Below are 22,231 nucleotides of genomic sequence, written 5' to 3' on the forward strand. Positions count from 1 at the left end.
ACTTTCATTTTTAATTCACGCGGCTGATGCATGGCGGATTGTTATGGAGGTGCAGATGGGACCAAGGAACAAAAGAAAACTTTTAAGTTTTCCGACAGTAGAACTGGGGAAACATTATGCGTGGTCATCCCTGAGGTAACTTACATTATGTCACCATGGGCTGTTCACAAAGTAAGATTAAGCCTAGCCCATTTAGAAAGACTTAGTAAGTGTGCTATTTGAAAATTCTGACATTGAGTAATCTGGCCCTGGATGACTATCACTTCGCATTTTCATATTTTGACTGGCACTAGTCGCTAGACATTAATTCAAACACTGGTGAATGTCAGAATTTTAAACTAGCACACGAAGTACATCTTGTTGTTACTCTCGGGTAGGCTTCTTATTCGTGGAGGTCGCAAACTTGATTTAATGAAGATGGAATAAGACCAACGCCTATCAGATAATTTGTACACTTCCTTGACTGACACGAAACGCCATATGTTCTGTGTCATTTATACCTTCCCGTCTCTTTTGGAGGAACAGAGAAGCATAGTGTCCAAATCTATGTCGATTTTGGTATATTTGAGTACTTGATTTTTGTTTTATTTTGGTACCATGTTGAGCCTCCTTTACGTTCATTGGAATATCAGCTATTTACGTAAACATTTGATTTGTTTTGATTTTGTGTTTTGTGCCGTGCTCAAGAATATTACACTTATACTACGGCAGCCAGCATTAGGGTGGGAGGAAACCAAGCAGAGCTGGGGGGAACACGAGACCATCCACAGGTTTGTGCAATACCCTCACACATACTTAAGCTTTATTGTGCTTGCACTGAGTGTGTTTTACCCATGTAGTAGCATGAAATAAAGGAAGGGAACACTTTCCTACCATGGTCATTTAAGATGATGCTTCAACTAAATCTTCACAATATCTACTCAAATAAAATGAAGACCTACAAACCTAAATTATTTACAAATTTAAATATACTTCACAGGTCATTGATCCAGCCTATGGCATGTATGTGTGGCCTTGCGCTCCAGTTTTGGCGCAGTACATATGGTTTCATCGACAACATTTAACAACAAAGAGAATTTTGGAGGTAAATTTTGGAGGTGTATTTAAATTTTTTTTATTACAAAAAGTGTATTGCTTTATGTACTTTCTTTTACTATTGCACTGTTTCCTTGTTGTGTGAAACGCTATGTACACAGTGTGTGCATCAAGTATCTTGCTTTTATTTCAGCTTGGAGCAGGGACAGCTTTACCAGGGGTAGTGGCGGCTAAGTGTGGGGCCCAGGTTACGCTAAGTGATAATGCTTTATCCACCCAGTGTCTAAGAAACTGTGAGCAAAGTTGTGAAGTTAATGGACTTGAAAATGTGAAAGTCATAGGACTGACTTGGGGCCAGTTTACACTCGAACTGACGTCTTTACAACCAGTGGATGTTATTTTGGGCTCAGACTGTTTTTATGACAAGAAGGGTAGGTTGTGTGTACTGTTTCTAATAAATATGTATTAACTTAACAATTACAAATAAAGTGCCTCTCAAGATGTCAAGTCATCACTGTCACTGTTATAATTTAAGTCCCTACCACTGATGTATAACAACACAGATGCATAACAACACAGATGTATAACAACACAGATGTATAACAACACAGAATTTTTTGCCATAGAACATTCTCAACATCATTCTCAACACTAGTGTGAGCTGATTATCAATGAATATATATATCTCTAACAAAGCAGCAGATGTGATAAAGCAAATGTGTTTAAAATCAATTTCACTTATCTTTTTAGATTTTGAGGATATTATTGTGACAGTGTCCTTCTTACTAGAGAAGAATTTAGGCTCCCAGTTTTGGTGTACTTACCAACAAAGAAGGTTTGTTACTTTGTTAGGATAAGAGCCTGGTTAGTTTAAATGCTCTTATCAACTAATAAGTATACTTATAAGCAAATAAGGCACATTATTTTGTTAAGATGTGAGTAAAATAAGTTTTGGTTTTATGCTTATCAGATAATACTCATTGCAACCATCAAGCCCTTGACCAATGAGGTTGTGGGTACAGAACCATCTCTCAGTGTTTTGTCTGCAGACTTAAGGAGGCTGTACTGGGGATTTTGGGTAAAAAAATACATGTTCACCAGTCAAATGAGATGTTCTCTATTTGCCAAAAACAGTTCAACTTACGGTTTTAGTGGTAAATGATTCTATAGTTTGAAAAAGTTATAAACAAGATACATTATAATTTTCACAAACTTTATCAGTGGTTTTCTTTTAGTGATGGGGCTGATATTTTGTGACGGGTAATTGATTGGGCTAAAATTTGATTGGATTTGGGTTGATTGATTTTTTGCCGAAAATCTCTGGTGAAGTTTCTTCTGAGTCAGAAAGTTGTTCAGGTATCAGGCCACAACTAATGGTTTACTCTGGTTTACTCCACCCATAAACCTGACTGCCATGATTTAAGTGAAAAATTATTGTGCTCTGCAAACACCAATCAAATAGATAGTAGCATGTAAATTCAAGTCAAGATGTTGTTTTACCATGAGACGTGATGAGAGCCTAATAGGCTTGGATGTACTTATGAGCAAACATAGTGTGTTACCATGAACATGGATCAGTTCTGGTGTGTTATGTTGCTAGGGAATATATGTGATTAGGTTTAATTTGCAGATTCCCTCAGTCTCACAATTCATGAAGCCTTGGTGACAACTGGGATTAAGATAGACATCTATCATAATATTACTTGAAAATGAGTAGTCTACAACATTTATGTCTTAAAGTTTATTGAAGACCACATGTTGTCCACTAGTGTGGTGTGCATATCTGTAAGCAATGCACACAAGGGAGTTTGTCACAGAGCTCTCCAGTTTCCTCCACCATAAAACTGACTGCCATCACGTGTGAAATATTCTTAAGTTAATAGAATACTTATTGGAAGAAGGTCAGTTAGATCTAAGTCCATGGGACACATTATTGTAACTAGTTCATCTCTACTTGTCAGTGAAGACAGCGTTAAAGTTTCTTAGCTCTCCACTCACCCAGTGTGATTACACTGTTCCTTTCCATTTTCAGTTCGGACTGGTCAATTGCCCATCTATTGGAGAATTGGAAGTTAACATGTGAGCATGTGCCCTTGACATGCTTTGCAGCAGAGACTCCTCACCTGGCTGGGTCTAATTTACCTGGTGATCACACCATACATTTGTTGATCATAAAGAAAGTCAACAATCGGGTCACCAAGTCTTTTACATGAAATGTATTAGCGGTCTCTCACATCAGTTTCTTGTCAGAACAAAAAAGACAAAAAAAATCTAATTTAAATTTCCTAATAATATAATGTCAGAATTTTGTTTTTAAATTAAAAAAAAAAATACTATGTGATTTGTCATTCATCATTTACATTTTGAATAGTGTGTTTATATTCCATACTCGGAACCATTTCATTGGTATTAAGGTCGTGTCAATTATCAGGTCGGACAAATTACCCATTATAAAATGAACATTACATTGTAACCATCTCTTAACATGATGCGCAGGTTCAAGAAGCTTATCCACTGCCGACAGAGCTGGTTAACGAGCCAACGCGACGTTTAAAACCCAGAAACCTCTTACTAATGTGGACCCTGTGAGCTGAAGTCCAGTTCACGCTGGCTTCCTCTCTGGCCGTACGTGGGAAGGTTTGTCAACCTGCAGATGGTCATAGGTTTCCCCCAGGCTCTGTTCAATTTCCTCCCACTATAATGCCGACCACCATTTTATCAGTGAAATATTCTTGCGGCTTAAAGCAGCAGTCAAATAAGTAAATGTCTGCTGTCGCATGGTCCTTAGTGACAGAAAGCTGTTGATACATGGGTGGCTGTTGGCACAACCTTACGTTCAGTGAAGATGTCATCTTTCACCAATATGGCATGCAATCTACGCAGCACAGGCTTCATCCATCCATACAACAGATGCGGTCATATATAAAGTGAAAAATTCTGGGATATGTCTGAGCAAAAATCCTGTTCACATCTAGTCCCAACAGTGAATTCTGTGGACTTATGTACAATATACATGTGTCACCAAGTAGGCCCTAGCTCACAGGCTTTGCCTGGAAATTTACTTGTTTGGGTTTTCCGGTCATACACACAAATGTATCTCCGCTATATGATGGTAATCTGGCATACGGGTGGAACTATCTTTCCGCATGAAACCACATATTTCTGACAGACGTCCATATTTTAATTGGTTCAAGCCTACATAGAACAGCTGGAGTACAACTCCAGTGAAGTAGCAGCGTTTGTCCACATAGACAAATTGCTTAGGATCCAGCGGAATGGTCGAGTTGAGAGTGTACAGCAAAAACTGGTGCACGGCAACTTTCACAAAACTTTGAAAGTCATATCTCTCATAACTTTGTCTTGGTTATAGTGTTGTTAGGCGACATCATTTACAAAGTTATGAACAATTGATTCCCAAAGTTTTGTGAAATAGGGCCCTGGATGACAGCCCTTCATAGTCTTCAACCAGCCACTGCCAAACCTGACTTCACACCGTGTCCCTTGTTACACTGACTCTTCAAATTGATAGAATCTAGTAGCTAAAGGAAAACAGGACAAATCTATTTCATAAGCCACATTCACATAATGGAATTTGGTTGAGCTTACTTGCCTTCAGCAAGGCGTCGCGGTGAAGTAGCACTAGATAAAAGAACAGTGGAAATCCGTCCTGCAACAAGTAGGCACATTATATGCACTCTAAGGATAACTCCTTCGTCATATGACTGAAAAATTGTTAAGTACGACATTAAACCCCAAGCACTCACTCGCTCATACTGGAATTTGTTAATGGTATGAAACGGAGTTTGTCTTATTTCTATTAGCATCATTATATCCTGTGAATGAGGCTTCATGTGCTCCAGTGAAAGGATGTTGCCTTTATATCATGTACACATTGTCAGAGAGGCCATTCATGCAGATTCCAAATTTGCTTTTCATAATTTTTAGGTCTTTTTCTTCTTTTTGTTTTTTTTTTCTTTCACAGTGAATAAGTAGCAAAGAACATTGTGGATGTAGGATGAAGAAGTGACAACAGATTCTTTATAGCTGCAAAACATAGTTACATTTATGCAAATATCGCAATATGATGTTTAGCAATATGGTCCAAAAATCCACTATAGAAGCACAATCTTTATTTGTATTTAATTCACTAAAGAAAAATGTACAAAAATTAGGAAAACTTTATTTGTATTCATCATGAAATGGCCTACTGATAAAGTATACTTAATTAAAAGGTAGTATGTTCTTTTAAATGAAAAGTGCTGCAATATTCCACCTTTAATTACTGTAAAAAAAGACAAACGACTTGGTTAGATTTATAGGTGCTGATGTATCAAGCCAGTAAATAAGACTTCTCAGATGTAGACTTTACATCTTAACAGAAAATGTGAATCAAAATTTCTGCTTCAATACTACACGTATAGCTACAAGTTGTATATAACAGGAGTTGACAAGTCAGATCCAAAACTATGCCACCTCTATTGAAATCCAATTCTTGAACAGTAAAAACCAAGTGAAGCAGACACAAAACACAGACAACTATGCCCCTTGACTTAGGCATGTCTGATACAAGTACTGGACTTACATGGACATGATAGTACAATAGAGTTGGTAAACTTGATAAAAACCATAGCAGATATAAGATATTCTGGTAATGTTACCAGGTAAAAAAATCACAAGGCGTATGCAACAAACAGCAAACTATGATATGATTCTGTCCAAAATTACTTATTCTACACAATTCAGTTCTTTTACTGGTACCACAAATACACTCTTCAGCACAAAAATCTTAACCAACAGTATTATCTTGGTGCACAAGTCAAATGGTAGTGTGTATACAATAATGACACACGAGAAATGGACACAATATGTAGGTGTCCTACCTGACAAATACACACATACACACACACACAAATAGTTGAGAACCGATCATACCAACAACAGTTATGGTAAGAATTTTACAGAATCCTCTAACACTAGTTACCATGAACATGTTGTAAATAAAGTCTATTTTCATACTACCAGCAGTCGAGCAGTAATAATAATTATAATAAAACATGTATGTTCCAGTTACATGATATAAAAGAGAAAGAATGTTCAGGTTTGATTATCTTGATGACAAAAACGAAATGAATAAAATGAAAAACTTGAGATTAAAACTTGGTGTATGAATGATAGAAACAATTCAACAGAAAAATCAATGGTAAAAGCAGATAAAATGCTCAAAAGAATTCACTATAGCACCAGGCATTACAAAGAAATTTCCATCATAAAAAGTTACTCGATCAAATGGTGAAGAAATGCACATCAAGGCTTGCGCAGTAAACGTTAACACATGGACAACATTTACACACCCATGCATATGCTACCTATACCTAATCAAACCGTACATTTCACCGCAGCTACAGTAACCTGTTTAAATTGACAATATCTGTCCTGCAGTCCACTGTTTGCTTATGATATTTGAATGAGTTACATTAATGTTGATGAATCAAAAATCTACAAGATTATCATCCAACCTCTGCCTACATAATTGTGTACGTAATTATGTACATAATTATATAACTAAGACAGTTTTATGCAGTTAACAATCGTTAAGTTTTCTGACCTTTCTGTTCCCACCTGTAATCAATGTGACCATCATATGATCAAGACTACACAAAGCATAACATGACAACATGTGAGTTTAGGCTGCTGAGTCACAGCACTGACCATCGGATTACTTCAGACACATTTTGGCCACACAAGCCACGTGTACATTTCGTCCTGGTTCAACGACGCTTCTTGTTGCTTTTTTTGGAGGATTTTTTGGAGGACTTACTGGGTTTGTCTTTCTTTTCTTCCTCATCATCTGAGTGATACAGTTTGCGTCTGGATGTGACCTCCCCTTCCTCCTCAGAGGAAGTGTACAATGGTTCTGCACGCGTCTTTTTTGAAGAGCTTTTTCTTGATTTGGGCTTGGCTGGCAATTCTTCTCCCTCAGACAGACTTTCATCTTCGTCATAATATCTTTTATCTCGCTTTTTTCTTCTTATTTCCCCCTCATCTTCGGAGTCGGTGTACAGTGCCCTTCTCCTGGAAGAGCTCCCCTTTACCTTCCTCGTCTGCTCCTCCCTCTCAGAGTCCCCCTCATCTTCCTCGTAATCCATACGTGACTTCTTGCTGGGTGACCTTGACTTGGGCTCTTGTTCCTCCTCATCAGACAACTCACCCTCTCTGTGTGAAGATTTCAGCTTGCGGCGCCTCTTGGACGCTGACTTCCCAGATGGAGATTTGCCTTTCTTGGACGCCTGTTTCCTTTTCTTGGCAGGTTTTTCCTCTATACCTTCTTCTTCCTCCTCTTCCTTTTGTAACATGGGTGCTTTCCTGCTTGGCTTAGATGGGGTGCTGGCTTTCGGCTTGAATTTTCCACCCTTACTAGACTTGTTAATAGTTTTGGACCCAGGTTGCTGTCTAGAGGATTTGGACCCACCTCGTGAAGCTGTCTTCTTTGGTGTGTATTCCAAAGGATCATCCTCTTCAGACTCTTCTTCACTTTCTGATGTAAGCTTCCTTCTGCGAGACTTACTGGCTGACTTCTCAGTCCTAGATTTAGAGCGTTTGGGGGATTCTTCAACCTCACTTTCATTCTCATCTTCCTCTTTGTAGCTGACCTTTCTTTTGCGTTTCTTTGGTTTTGTGGATTTGTGTGGGGAAGTGTAGCTGATAAAGTCTGGCTGTCTGCCCTTAGCAGCAGCTACTCTTCCCATGCCTCTTCTTTTACTTGGACGTACTTTATACAGTGGCTCCACTTGTACTTGAGTAACTTCCTCGATATCCTCCTCAATGTCACTGTCCTCCTCACCTCCCAACCAGCTTGGACAGGGTGTGAATGGCTCAGCCAGCTGAAAGCTTCCTGTGCCACCAATTCCAGACAGCCGTCTGAAAATAACAAGTTCCAGGTCAAAGACAGACATTACATCATTATCTCTGTAGGTGATTACAAAAGTTCTTTTATTGATTGACAACGCACAGATTATAACTACTCCCAAAAAATAGATTTGATAGCACGGCTGTCAAAGATCTTACCTGGAGGAAACACACGAAATCAGAACTTCAGCTCCGTACATAAATTACCTTTTTTAGATACCACTGTCCATCCTAACATTACCTTAAAATGGATTCTAATACACTAAAGAAGCTGTTCTGAATTTTGTAATTTACAATAATTAACATGCATTACACACATGATATTGTAAGATACTACATTTCACATTTATCTTCAGCAATTCCAATACTCTGTGCACAAAACACATCAACTATATTTTCTTTCCATACTTGAGCTAAATACATGTAGTACTTTTGGGACAGAACCCTTAACATTCCTTTAATTGTTATTGGACACCATCACTCAGGATATGACATTAGCTCCAACTGTACTTCATACTGGGGAGCTCAAAATACATTGATGGCAAGAGATTTAGTGAAGATTCTTGTGTCGCCATTTTGCCACAAATTCCTCACAAAAAATGTTTATTATATTCAATTGATGAAAAAGTAGTTTGAGATATATTTTACAAACCTCTCTATCTTTGTGTTTGCCACTCCATCTGGGTATTCGTAACCACTGAAGGCTGACCATTTTCTGACCTTTATAGATTACACTCCCCTCTCACTAGAAATCTTCTAACAAAACCACCATGCTCAATGCACACTTTATGAGAACAACAATTTAAAGGATGTAGTATTATTATTATGGACACTTACATGATCTTGCCAGTCCTTTCTGCTTTTTCAAGGGCCCTCTTGAAATGGTATGGTCGTTTATCAATATTGAAATTAGGATGATATTCTATGATGTACTGCTTCAATAGGTTGACTGAAGATTGCTTGGGTTCATGGCAAGCCAGAATGGCCAAACATATCATGTCTTCAAGTGTTGTGCCTGCAAAAACATCAATCAAAAACTAACTGTCAAACAAACAATTTTTAGCACTGAAATTCATCACAAGGTATACAAGGTATTTACTAGAATACTCTGCTCACCTCAGATATATCTGCATGTCTTCCAATCCTACACACACTGACAAGAGACAAATGAGTGAATTTCACAACATATTTATATCACCGGAGTTTTACACCATACTCAGAATAATGGCTTAATGAAATCAATCAGGGCCTGGGGGCCAATTCCACAAAGCAATTTCTGACTCAGAGTCAAAATTTAAAACCTGGTCATAATGTTAAGCTTTTGGTATTGCAGGTTGTAAATTTGTAACATTTGTTATCAGATACCATTTATGAAATGGTCAACATTTTAGTTTCCAGAGCCACAGGAAGACTGCTAAGTAGTATTTCAAATTCTGACTGAAGTCAGAAATGGCTACGTGGAATTACCACCCAGCAGGTAGGGCCTGCCAAACTGCCAGGTACATCATAACATTGGGCCTCATGGACCGGTCATATTTTTCAGAATTACTTCAGAAGGCTGAAAATACTATGGCCATCTTTGCATTAAATTTCAGTGCAAACACAGCACTGACTTTTCTGGTGGAAGAGCAGAGGAAAACCTGCCTGGATATGACCATGGTAGAGTGGAAGTAAGCAGGCAACTTACATTTCAGAGGATTGATGTCATCCACCTGTAGTCTGAAGGAGCCGGAAGAGCCTGTACCAGTCACCTGTTCCCACAGTCCTTTCTCACAACCATTCAGCAATGTCTTCTTAAAACTAAAACAAAACTGCATGTTACAGATTTATAAACAACAATCATACATCAATAAAACAACCCTAACTGTTTATTATATGATTATTCCTCAGCAAAAGTTAGTTATTCGGTTGTACAAGAGTAATACATAAAGCAAGCTTGTTGCTACATAAACCCACTACAATGCTGCTACTCACTTGGCCTCCAAGTCCACAGATGGGAAGTATTTCTGAATGTACTTCTTAATTTTCAAACTGGAAGCATCTTTGGGCTCACACATAAATGTCATGGCCATAGGAAAGACATCATCTATAGTCCTTGGGTCCACATGACGAGACACCCCATGAAAAGTCCGAGGTCTTGGCTTCCTCTTTGCTGTTAAACAGAAAAAAGCTTAATCAGACACTGAAAATTATTCAATCTCCTTTATTTCAGATCCACCCAGAAAGTTGCTTACTGTCAATGAACAGCCATAAAAATTACACAAGTGAGTGTGAGACAGTTCCATTGAAGGATTTAACAGCTTTTTGTGTCCGAAACCTGAAAATAGTACTTTGCTATTTTCAGCTGGTTGCTTTAGAAACTTGAAACAGGGTTCATACAGCACAATACATGTGCTTGATAAATTCCAAGTCTTTCCAGGGCCTTTTCAAGATTAACTGACCCTCAACACTGTGTAGTTCTGGCCACATTTTGGCAGACATTGGATCATTTAGCCAATTGCAAATATTTTGCACTGCTATTGTGCATTAACAAAATAACAACCAATTAAAATCTTGCTCCACTTAAACCTCAAGAACCTGACACCCCAAAACAAGCAGTTTAAAATCTTTTTGTCACTTTAATCCAAAGAAATTTGAATTTCCAAGAAATTCAAAGGCCTGCACATAAATTCCATAACATTCAAGGCCTAGAAATTTCACGACTTCCAAGAATTTTTCAGGGCTGTATGAACCTGTTGAAATTTTATGTATTTTGACCAGAAATTTGATGGAAACAGCCAGAGTTTAAAAAAGAACCTAGTTCACCTCAATATGAAACTGCATGCAAAATATGAAACCTTTACCTGAAGCCGTTTGACACAGAACACTATCCTTTTGGCATAACAACATACTGATGGGATAAGAGCCATAAAAGACTACATGGTCATTCATAAAGAACATCTTGCCTATCAAACAACCCTTTTCAATCAAAAACATTCTCTGTCAGGAGAGAATATAAATCGTGAGAAACTAACATATCAATTACATGAACGTTTTTTCTTCTTAGACTTTTTGGAGTCTTTCTTCTCCTCTTCGCTTGCACCTTCTTCTCCCTTGCCGTTCACATCCTGTAGAAATAACACAACAAATACTACTAAATACTTTCTACTATACTTACTAAGTACCATACTACACTTTGATATCCTGGTATTGCATCAAAGAAAACTGTGATTGGTATTCTGGAGAACAAATTTATTTATTTGTTTCATTGAATGTTTTACGCAATACTCTAGAATAATTCACTTATATGATGGCAGTCAAAAACCATGGTGGGAAGAGCTACCGCGCTAACCACTTGGTCATGGAGGTCCTTTCTGGAGAACTATGGCCTATGGTATATAACAGCATATGCATGATGTACTTAAACGAAAACAGGAGTACTACCTCAGGTACGCACTCTACCAGTATGAATATCATGTAATACCTTCTCCTCCTTTGTCTGCCCATCTTTCGCTTCCTCGCCTTCTTTGCCGCCCTCCCCGTCCTTTACTCCATTTTCACCACCTTCCTTCTCTTTTCCACCTTCATCTGGTTTCTTGGTTTTCTTCTTCTTTTTCTTTTTTTCATCCTCCTCATCTTCTGGGTAGTCACCTGGCAGGCGGTAATATCCGGACATCCCCATACCTTTTACCTGGTCACAACAACATATGAACCTCGATCACCACGATGTTATTTATTTATTTATTTATTGGATTGGTGTTTTACGCCATAATTAATAAGATGTCACATGATAGCAGTCAGCATTGTGGTAGAAGCCAGCATTACGGTTGGAGGAAACCAGGCACAGCCTAGTAAAAACCATCCACAGGTTTCTGCCAGACCTTCCCATGATCTCATCATGAAACTATACATAAATTTTTTTAATATGAAATCATTATCGGAAGTGGTTTGATTTCTACTGCAATCCTGTCACTGACACTGAGCCATTTCCAATCAGTTGCGATGGAAACCAGAAATTTGATTAAAACAACCATAGTTTCAACAGGAATCCAGTTTCCCTAATATATAAACCTACATACCCAATTTAAAATCTATATCTGAGGCGGTTTAACATCTACTGTCAATATGTCACGGGAACTTGGCTGTCAGCCCCAGCTTAAATATTTATTTATTTCAATGTTACAGAAGAATTTTTCACTTTTATGATAATGAGTTAAATCTGACTGCGAGGGTAAACCACCAAACTTTGGCAAGTTACAAACTTACTTTCCCTTGTGTGATACACGTATGCACACCCTGTACTTGGAAGATAACTGACATAAAAATGTTAAAATAGCCACACAAGCTTATTGTCACCAAGACCTCAGAAGTAGTGAGACTGGGGTAATCTACCAAACCTCTTTAGTTGGGAAGGGAGTGTGGGTGATACTGAGTGTCTATCCAAGGAAACTTGTTCAGACCTGTCACAACAACACTTACAGGGTAGATCAGATCTGAGATCTGTTTCATTCTTCCCAGATTAACTTTTGGAAATAATGTATCTGTGTCCATTTCGTCCATTTACTAATCTAAAACTCGGTCTTTTTGAGCGTGCTGTCCTCAACATGTCAAAGCTCTATTGTACAAAAGTACACGTTCGTTTCCTTTAGTCTTACAGCAATTCTGACTTCATATCACCTAGTTATCCGTGAAATCCATAACACCACTGTTAACAAAAATGTACCTGTCATGTCAAAAGCAAGCCTAACTTTGCTGACCGCCGTTTTCAATTTAAGTCAGCCGCACTCTACGCTTGGAAAAAAGATTATAATAATGAACAAAAAATAAACAAATGTTGTGAAAAGAAAATGATCTTAATTTTTAGAAAAGCAGAGGAGTTCGCTCTTGAAATGGAGACATAGGATTCAAAAAAGGTTGTTTACAAAGTTCAGCTGCTGTCCACGTGGATATGTCAGTTATATTTGGATTACTTGTGACCGCATAATGAGGTGACAGAGTTACCTTAAAGTTATGGAAAACCTGTCTTATTCACGTACACTTTTGACACTTTGAGGACAACGCAGGTGACAGGAGCAAGTTCCAGGTTTGTGAATATAACAACACAGAGTGGTTAATGTGGAAGCTAAGCTGCATACATGGCCAACCAATCTCAGAGCTAAGAATACATGTATGTACTTACCAGCTCAACATATCCAAATCTGACTGCTCTCTCAAGAGCAACTTTCAGGTAGGCTGGTCTCAGATCCAGTCTCAAAGCTGGATATTTGGCAATGATGTAGTGCTTGATCCACACAAAGCGTAAGCCTTTTTTCTGTCATAATTGTCAAGGGAATTAACAACTATGTGTAAAACCTCAGATGAAGATTATATAGTTTAGATACACTATAATCCACTTGAGTGAAGGATGATTAACACATTCTACACAAAGTTTATAAAAAGGATACAGGACTGCCCCCTTCTTTCAGAGCTTCAATTATTATGTCTTTCATCTTATGATGTAAGGACTCTGTCTTCTTTGTTTCCTTCTTCTTTTTCTCTGACACAAGTCCTTTATAGTCTGAACCCTCCTTAATAAGATACCTTTTTCCTCCAAGAACGTTACTCAGTTGCTGCAGCGTGAAAAAATCATTATTAACACATGTAAACATGGAAGAGATCGACCATCGAAGAAGTGTATATACCTGTAAAAAAAAGTCACTTTATAAAATGAAAGATTGAATGAATGGATGAATTTCTTTATTTACTTGATTGGTGTTTTACACCATACTCAAGAAACTCAAGAATAATGAATGAATGATTAAGGCCTAATGCCACATTGGTGTTATGTCAGCAATATCATGGTGAGAGGAGATTAAAACCAGGAAACAGTTACAGCTTTCCATATCAGAAAGATAACATATTAAAACAGAACAAAAAGGAAAAAAGATAATTTTTAAAATCAGTCAAATAAGAGAACTCATCTATAGTTCAAAAACTGAATACAGTTTGTATACAACATCCTAATTTAAAAGTATTTCTGAAATAATTCTTTACAGCCGTAACAGAAACACTGAAGGGTCTATTCTGTTCACACACGCACAAGAGAGACTAAGGCTAGTCACCAAGCTTGTCTAAAGGGCCAAGGTGCTGCAGTCCTTTTCACCCAGGAGACTTCACATGGGTTTCAGTCAATGAAACATTTGCAAATGGTGCACTGCATGCATGTAGCTCAGACATGATCACAATGTAAAACTGATAAATCCAAAGTCTGTAAATGTGGGAACAATGGAAAAATTTACTTCTACTTGAGCCAAACAGAAAAATTAAATCAAACATTAACACCACAATACTTTCCATACTCTCACAATATCTTCTTTCGAAATTGCTTTCAGGGACATTACATTTTCACAAAACCAAAGAACATCCTTTCCCACATAATCCAACTTCCTTAGGGAATCTCAAACATCTACTCACTCTGTTGAAGGGGGTAAGCTCAAGGACATTTATCCCTTGAAGAATACAGTTTTGTTTGTAGAATTCATACATCTTTCGTCCACTTAGATACCCATCTTCCATGGGTTCAAAGTTTTCCTTTAGCCTGTAAAACACATCAAAATGGACATCTCTAGTTTAACAAGATGAATTACAATCAGACAGTGTATTTGAATAAGATTCACACAGCATATCACACAGATATTCAACTCTTCCACCCAAAATAATGACTGCCATCATGTAAGTGGAAAATTCTTGAGGCGTTTGACAATTAGTCAGTCAGTCAAATATATTGAGGCCTAACGGTAATAACCAGATTTTTACATGTTCGATGGGCCAAACTATACCCAGCAATCACAAGTCTCTCATAGGGTCAATGTAGCCTCTAAGTACCAGGGTCCTCCTTTCTTTGGTTTTCAAAATATGAGTAAATTACCTAATAACATATCCAGAGACATGCATCGTGCAAGACACACAGGCAGACCACGAACACTTCCAGTATTGAAACATGCGCAGCTAAGAAGAGATAGAGGGTACTGCACAATGAAAGTCGAATAGCACAAATACTTTTCGAGTGAGAGGTGAAATGATAACCCACAAAACGTGAAGTGCCTATCATTAACTTATGGACTGACATATACTCACCAAACAGATGCACACATGGACGATTATCAATTTTATATGCCTAAAATATGCACAAATGACAATCACCACACACACTCTATGTAAGTTGTACGTAAGTTTTATGATTATTTTTATGGTGTTCATAACCTTCAGTCTTGTCCCATTTCAACTTTAAATCCAGAGGTTGACCTGAGTAATAAATGTTCATACTGGATTCAACATTTTATGATAACCTTATATTTAGCACATATTTTCTCACCATTCCGTTAGCTGCAGTTCTGCAAGTGGCACTGTTCTTTTACGTTTAGCATCCAGAATCGTATCCACATCAACACGTGAGGTCAATAATCTGCCGTCACCTCGGTCACTCCTCTTCTTACTCTTTATGTCATGTCTGTGTTTGTCACTCTGGGCCGTGTCCCCCTCTACAGGTGTACTATCCACCTCATTTTCAGCAGACCAGTTGCTGGCTGTCAGTTTCTTCAGGCTTATTGCACTTGGCATGGTGTTGGCTTCTGGATGAGGTAAGAATCATATCTCATTATTACACATCTATTTTTAGCATGTTCAAAGGTCAAGCATGTCAAATGTTATTTAACCACACAAGCTGGCATGGAGAATAAAATTACCACCAGTAAAACATGGGTATTTGAAAATGCCCCTCCTCCTGCTCATCCCTGTGCTGTGGAGCTTGTCTCTAGCTTGTTCAAATCTTTCAGGCAGTAATTACACGTTAAGAACTGCAATGAACCAGTCTCTTGCCTTAATTATTCTCAACAAAGGGAATTACGAGTGCATTCCTATTCTGTAACAACAATAACAATACCAGATTTAACTATAAACCAAGTCTTCAGTTTTGTATTTAGCCCAAAAGTAACTGCACAACAGTATATTAAATCTGAATTAAGTCTTCTGCTGTTATACTTTAAACTTTGGCCACCTGTATTGGCTGCTGAATTTGGCTAAAATCTTCATTATAAAATTTGACTTAATACCAGTATTAGCTAATACACTTTCAAATAACTGGGCCAAGAGTCATTTAGTAATGGCACAGTACTGCACACAAATGATATTCCTCACACTGACATGCATTGTGTTGAGATGTCTTGAGTCACAATGAAGTAAGGAAATATAGAAACAATGACCACCACGTGTAGGGGTTACACCTTATGCTATTTTGTGGAACACCAATGTCACCAGCTTTGTACACGTATATGGATGGGGTTCGATTGGGGTAAAAGTAAGACTTAAAGGTGGTATCTTTTGCATGTATTTGCATGAGACTTGTTTGAAAACCAAGACAATCTGCTTAATCCTTCACCAAGTTTGAATTTAACATTATAAGTGAAGAAACTCAAACAACACTAAGCCAGCACAGTCCTAATGAAAGAAGTTATGGTCTTTTGAGACAAAATTGAAGCCATGCAAATAAGCCTGACAGGCTTAGCACAATTCTGTGGCAAACGTTAACAGCTTATCTTAGTTATATATAAACCGTTAAGGCTTCAGTCCTATAATTGTAGCCAGGCCCCAAAGAAAGTCCAGAGTTTCACTCTCAGCCAGTGAAGTTTTGGGCGACAGATAGAATAACAGGTTAACTACCGTTTTATTTAGCATTCCGTCCGAGTTACTGGAGAGTATTTCAAGAGATTCAAAAACTGATTCTTTCGCAAAGCCAGACCATCACCGTTAATCAAGTGAGCATCACTGCATGCTGGCTCCTGCTAAGACTGTTACCGTCAGACAGTGTTGGCAGCTTGTTGTGTACGGTACACTGTACGTGTACATTTCACATTCGATGTAGTTTGCGCGATGCAACAGTCATCATAACCTAAGACTGTGGCCTGGGTGTATTCTGATTGCTTTTCCGGGGATAAGGGCCACGCTTCGGACCATGTTCATGCTAACACTTGATGATTTTTATCGGGTGTCTCCCACAGGCTATCCAGACACACGGACAGCCATGGCGTCACTGACACAGTTTTTGTTGCCCATCGACTCACAACAATATCCGCCAGTCTTCTCAAAATTCCGGACCACCGGCCGGCTTCTACCACATGGAGATCACGGCGACCCAATCAATCGTATGTTACGCATCCTGTAAATCATATACATTAGCTTCGCATAAATCCAATCAAAATTATTTGCATCTCACCACAACAGCACCCCTTCCAACGATGCAATGAAGCTTTACACCAGACAGCGCATGCGTCGGGGCGCACCGACCTTTATGCAAATATATTTGTGATCTCATAGCTGAGTGTGTGACGTCCATGACGTCACGATTGAAAATTATATTTACCAAATCTTGCAAAAAATATTTCATTTTTTTCTATTTTAACATCACGGTGCTTGGCAGTCTTACGTGACTGGGGCAGTCCTATCCTCGGCACTTCAGTTTTAACTTCTAGGATACCGTATCTTCGATTAACATCACGACATGTCCAAATGCATATAGGTTCCAATTTTAAACTGTGTATATGCTCTAAGTACAAAAGGAAGTTGCAAAACTGTAGTGCCTTTAATTTTTTGCACTTCTTCAGTCCTATTCCCTCTTCCCGCAAAAAAGAGTTATCGTTCTTGGATCGGTCATTTCCAGTGCTGCTGTTTCGTTGTGGCGGAAAATTACAAAAGTGAAAACTTCACTGGCGATGGAAATATCCAGCTCTAGTACGACTGAGGACATTCTTAACTTTAAGACAGCAGAAATTCAGGTTTATCTTCGTACAAAAAATAAGATGATGGGGAACTGCCATGTACCTCAAAACCATGCATTTGGAATATGCACCTAACGAAACAGACAGCAAAACTGTTGATGAAATAGACCTCAAGAAAATCAAATATGGTAGAATGGAAAGACAACAAAGTGGTCATAAGAAGAGTATTGCTCTGAAACAAAAGGACGTGACATTTTCCGAGAAGCTGTGTGTAAGGATATAGACTACGAATGCTATAATCTTTGACAGGAATCACATTTACAGTCAACAGACTTTTATCCTAGTTGTGATATAAATGTATATGCAGTGGAAGAGAATGAAACATCTACAATAAAAACTTTTCAGACAAATATCTTGACATAAAGGATGCTATGTCAAACACTCAATTACAGGAATTTTCCAATTTTGTGAATTATGTACCAAAGTCAGTTAGGGAAGAAGTTGAAGTAAGAACAAGAGGACAAAATAGAAATAACTTGTGGGTCAGTGCACATAAGTGCAGGGTAACAGCATCCATCTTTCATGATATTTATAGAAAAAGAAAAAACTTCACCTGTCAGATTAGTTGATCGTGTCACTAGAGAAAATCCAAGTGATCTGTCACACGGACAGTCCAGTGGGGACTTAAATATGAGGGTATTGCAAAGAAGAGATACAAAGCATTCCAGCTTTGGAGGTACAAAAAGAATATTGAGGTACAGGAAAGGACATTTTCTTTGTGATTCATGCGTATATTTAGGAGCCAGTCCTGATGGAGTTATTAAGTGTGGTGGTGGTATTTATTTCATTGAAATGAAGTGTCCTTATAAATGGAGGATCTGTACTGTAGAAGAAGCGTGTAAAAGCTCAGAATTTTGGTGTTATATTAATGCAAATAACTCTCTAATGTTAAAGAAGCATCACAGATATTATACTCAAATCCAAGGCCAGTAGGCAATCTGCAAACTTTCAAGATGTGAATTAGTCTTATACACACTGAAGGATCTCAGGATTGTTGAAATCAAATTTGATGAGCAGTTCTGGTTAAAAGTGTTGCCTAAATTTCAACCTGTTTACATTAACGTTATTCCAGCTCTGAAAAGGTGTGTCAGGGAGCATTAGGTTGTACATGTTCGTGGATGTACTCATAACTATTGTATGAAGTTTAGCATGGTTTTTTGGACTGAATTACTGGCTTTGGATCAGCATCACTACCATTTTGGGTTATTAATGTGATGGTGTGTGATGAGTTGTACATTGTATCTTGGAAGACAAATACTCTCTGTCACAAAAAATTAATGGATGAATCACACCAGTAAAGTCTTTAAAGTGAAATTTGTTATATTTTGTAATAAATAAAATTTTCATGATGAATGCCACACTTTTGTCTGATATTACAGATCACTCCTATTTATTTAATTGTAGCTTAACGCCATACTCACTTTTCTATATACTTGAATATATATATCGAATATTTCACTTATTCGATGGTGGTCAGTTTTATGGCTGGATGAAACCAGAGCACCTGGCATAAACCACCGACCTTTGGCAAGTTACTGACTAAATTTTTCATATGTGGCATGTAAATTTATTCATTTATTTATTTGATTGGTATTTTACACCATACTTAAGAACATTTCACTTACACTACGGCAGCCAGCGTTATGTCAAATGTAATGTACAAAATATTGCTGGAAGACAAGTGACCTTCCAAGAACGTTAGATGAGTGTTATGAAACGCTTAATGTTGCCAAGAACCCACAAGGCGTGAGTCAGATAATCTACAAACTCCATGTACAAGGCTGGGTTTGAGCCCACACCTCATATCCTTCCTACTGAAAGGCAAGAGCCTCTAAACCTTAGACCACAGCCTGCTCAGCACCCCTTTTCACTTATCAGATGGTGATCGGTTTTGTACTTGGGGGAAACCAGAGTGCTTCTGATAAAACCTCTGGTAAGTAACTGACAAACTTTGCCACATGTGACCTACTGATATCCACACCATTTTGTCAGAAAACTCCACAAATATCAATCGGGTAACCATATTATCAAGAAGGCCCCACAGTGAAAGCGGGGTCTCAACATCTCTCAAACATGAAATAAAGAAAAACAAATACATGCATAATGTATCAGTTTACTAATTTAATATCGTTTAAATATGCTCTGCATGTCATCTGCATCCATATTCTTCGTTAACAGAGTGCATATGTTGTAATGAGTATATTAAAATATTAGTACTGCAAAACTGAAACAATTTTGAGTTCATGCCAGTGTAACAAACAGTTAAGAGGCCAGGTGAACACAATATATGCCCCAACAAATACAGTACATAAAGTAGACACATTGTACATACCGGCAATTTAGTTACCATAACAGTCAGAGAAAGGCCGGACATAATCACCAGTATGAAGCCATGTGGTGTGGAAGATGAAGGTAAAAGAGATTCAAGTACCTGATTCAAGCATTAACTAAAAGGGGGAGTAAATTAGTGAGTTCAGAACAAACAAACAATGTCGTCAGCCAATGAATTTAAAGCAAGGGGCAAACTTCCCTGAAGAAGCCTGATATTCTTTATTTGCTCTATCTTTCTCTTCACATGGATTTGTGCTGAAGCAATGCGGCAAGTCATTTCCACTAGTTCTTTAGTGAACTGCTTATTTCCTTTGTGGTGGACAATACAATTTAACATGCATTTGGTTTAGTTCAGATCTGAGATTAACAAAGCCTTTGTCCACCATTACAGCATCGCCAAGTTTAAGTCCATTCTCTCTTGAAAGGCTGAGCCTTCTCAAAGTTTGGAAACAAAAGCACACTGCTCCTGTCATTGTGATGCCAACAAGAACTGTTATGTGATTTCTAGTGTGAGTAAGTCTGGTTCGTTTTCTCTAAAGAAGAAGGTGTTATAATAAATTAACTGACTAAAATAACTGAATAAATATTTCAGTACAATCCAGAACGATTCTTGTGTCACTAAAGCTTTGAAAACAGGCAGGTACTTTTCTCTGCAATGTTTGTAAAGATGGTAGATATATCATAGTGTCCATGGCCGTTCGCGTAAATACTATCCACTTCTTAAATGCTTTAAGCCAGTCACATCATTTTCTTCTTCGATTCCATATTCAACAGTGTGTCAAACAGCACCTTTAGAGTTTTATAATTTGGTAAACCAGTATAAAATTGTATACTTTCAGCTGAGTCTTGTATATCTGCAATTGATATCTCCAGGCGAAGAGCGGTCACACATTCATCAGTGGTGGCACAATCTGTTTGAATCTCTATTCCTGCTTGTGTAGGATGACGTCTTGCTGAATCTGGGTTGGTACAGAAACTGAAAAATATAAATAGATTATTACAGTCACATATATAATTTCCTAATATTTACCCAAATTATTTCTTATTCATATGGGTTTACTATTATTTTATCACTTCTCCTAGGCAAGCTACTGGTGATAGCAGGGGAAAATAAGCTAAGATGGGATTTGAACTTGTGACTTTTGAATGGAAATTACCACAATGCCCTAGAATGTTACCTATAAACAGGAGAACCCATATAAAAAATACCCATATATCTGAGCTGTATCATGATTAAATAAGTGCCAGTTTACTAATGTATTAGCGTCAGAAAGTAACTTATTTCACCAAAGATGTTTTTCTTTCTTCTTTTTTATATTTACCAGAATCAAAAACAAAATATCCCACAGACACACATTTGCAGAATCATTGACCAGTGTCATACTTTGTACACAACACGGCTTGTTTTGACGAGCTTAATTTTAAAAAAACCTAGAACCAATCCCACCACGTCAAGACAGTTTCTTTCACGGGCTACTTCGATCCGTCGGAGGCTTCCTTGGTTTTAGGACTCGATCATTTTCTTTCTGGACAAGATGCTCTGAAGGGACGTTATTTTGATCACCTCGACACGGGCCGATCTCAGCAGTGAAGTGATCAGAGTACACTCTGGTATATCCCGTTGTTGTCCGGATTGCAAAATGTCCGGGAGGTGGGGGGGGGGCTACATTCATTTCTTACACACCTTCGCCACGATATGACTGAAATATTGTCATGTGGCGGCGTTCAACATCAGTCATTCATTTACTCCAATCTTCGCCGTAGCATTCAAAACATGTCTAGAGTTAAGATTTCTCCATGATATATATTTCCTTATATATGCTCCAGTGTGATGAGTATTAAGTTTGATAGGCGGAGAACTAGTCAGGTCTTTCAGAGATATTGCATGTGTTCTAGAAGTGGCATTTTCATATAAGTTTTATAAGGATAAATATGCGAGTCACAGATGATAAGGTTTGTCGTAACTTTTGTCGACAAAACTGGCCGCCATCGAACATGTGAAGATTTCTTGAAAGTGGTGTTGAACAACAGTCAAATATAGAAGTAAATAAGTGCATAAACCGAACTGTGTTGAATCACTGAACCGATGAATTTCGTCTAAAATTTGTTGATGTAACGATATTAGGTAATGTTCTACATCGACCTGATCGAGGTTAGTTTTTTTATGG

General features: G+C 38.0%; 2 protein-coding genes across 4 annotated transcripts; one reads left to right on the top strand and one right to left on the bottom strand.

Moving 5' to 3' along the window:
- Nucleotides 1-3: 3 nt before the first annotated feature.
- LOC135461315 (histone-arginine methyltransferase METTL23-like) lies at nt 4-3,332 on the top strand. Of its 3 annotated transcripts, none has more exons than XM_064738339.1 (5): nt 4-135; nt 980-1,084; nt 1,229-1,466; nt 1,786-1,870; nt 3,068-3,332. In XM_064738339.1, the coding sequence occupies exons 1-5, from the start codon at nt 31-33 to the stop codon at nt 3,246-3,248; spliced, it is 714 nt and encodes a 237-aa protein (XP_064594409.1). In that variant the 5' UTR covers nt 4-30; the 3' UTR covers nt 3,249-3,332. The 3 variants fall into 3 exon arrangements, with proteins under 3 accessions (XP_064594409.1, XP_064594412.1, XP_064594410.1); XM_064738342.1 differs by having other exon boundaries at nt 1,229-1,328; XM_064738340.1 differs by lacking the exon at nt 980-1,084.
- Nucleotides 3,333-5,342: 2,010 nt separating this feature from the next.
- On the bottom strand, nt 5,343-15,899 carry LOC135470157 (heterochromatin protein 1-binding protein 3-like). Its single transcript, XM_064748977.1, has 10 exons — nt 15,275-15,899; nt 14,374-14,497; nt 13,365-13,529; nt 13,100-13,231; nt 11,405-11,611; nt 10,967-11,048; nt 9,916-10,093; nt 9,629-9,741; nt 8,779-8,956; nt 5,343-7,953 (listed from the first exon to the last, which is right to left on the bottom strand). The coding sequence occupies exons 1-10, from the start codon at nt 15,517-15,519 to the stop codon at nt 6,804-6,806; spliced, it is 2,574 nt and encodes an 857-aa protein (XP_064605047.1). The 5' UTR covers nt 15,520-15,899; the 3' UTR covers nt 5,343-6,803.
- Between the last annotated feature and the right edge of the window lie 6,332 nt (nt 15,900-22,231).

This window comes from Liolophura sinensis, chromosome 1 (assembly GCF_032854445.1).
Source record: "Liolophura sinensis isolate JHLJ2023 chromosome 1, CUHK_Ljap_v2, whole genome shotgun sequence".
Taxonomy (NCBI): Eukaryota; Metazoa; Mollusca; class Polyplacophora; order Chitonida; family Chitonidae; genus Liolophura; species Liolophura sinensis.

Excerpts from the sequence above, each read along its gene's own strand:
- LOC135461315 (XM_064738339.1), top strand. The coding sequence starts at position 31 with ATGGCGGATTGTTATGGAGGTGCAGATGGGACCAAGGAACAAAAGAAA. Across the intron at positions 1,085-1,228 it reads CAACAAAGAGAATTTTGGAG|CTTGGAGCAGGGACAGCTTT; the intron begins GTAAATTTTGGA and ends CTTTTATTTCAG. Across the intron at positions 1,467-1,785 it reads CTGTTTTTATGACAAGAAGG|ATTTTGAGGATATTATTGTG; the intron begins GTAGGTTGTGTG and ends TTATCTTTTTAG.
- LOC135470157 (XM_064748977.1), bottom strand. The coding sequence starts at position 15,519 with ATGCCAAGTGCAATAAGCCTGAAGAAACTGACAGCCAGCAACTGGTCT. Across the intron at positions 13,232-13,364 it reads TGAAAGAAGGGGGCAGTCCT|AAAAAAGGCTTACGCTTTGT; the intron begins GTATCCTTTTTA and ends CAATTATGACAG. Across the intron at positions 8,957-9,628 it reads TGACATCAATCCTCTGAAAT|GCACAACACTTGAAGACATG; the intron begins GTAAGTTGCCTG and ends ATGTTTTTGCAG.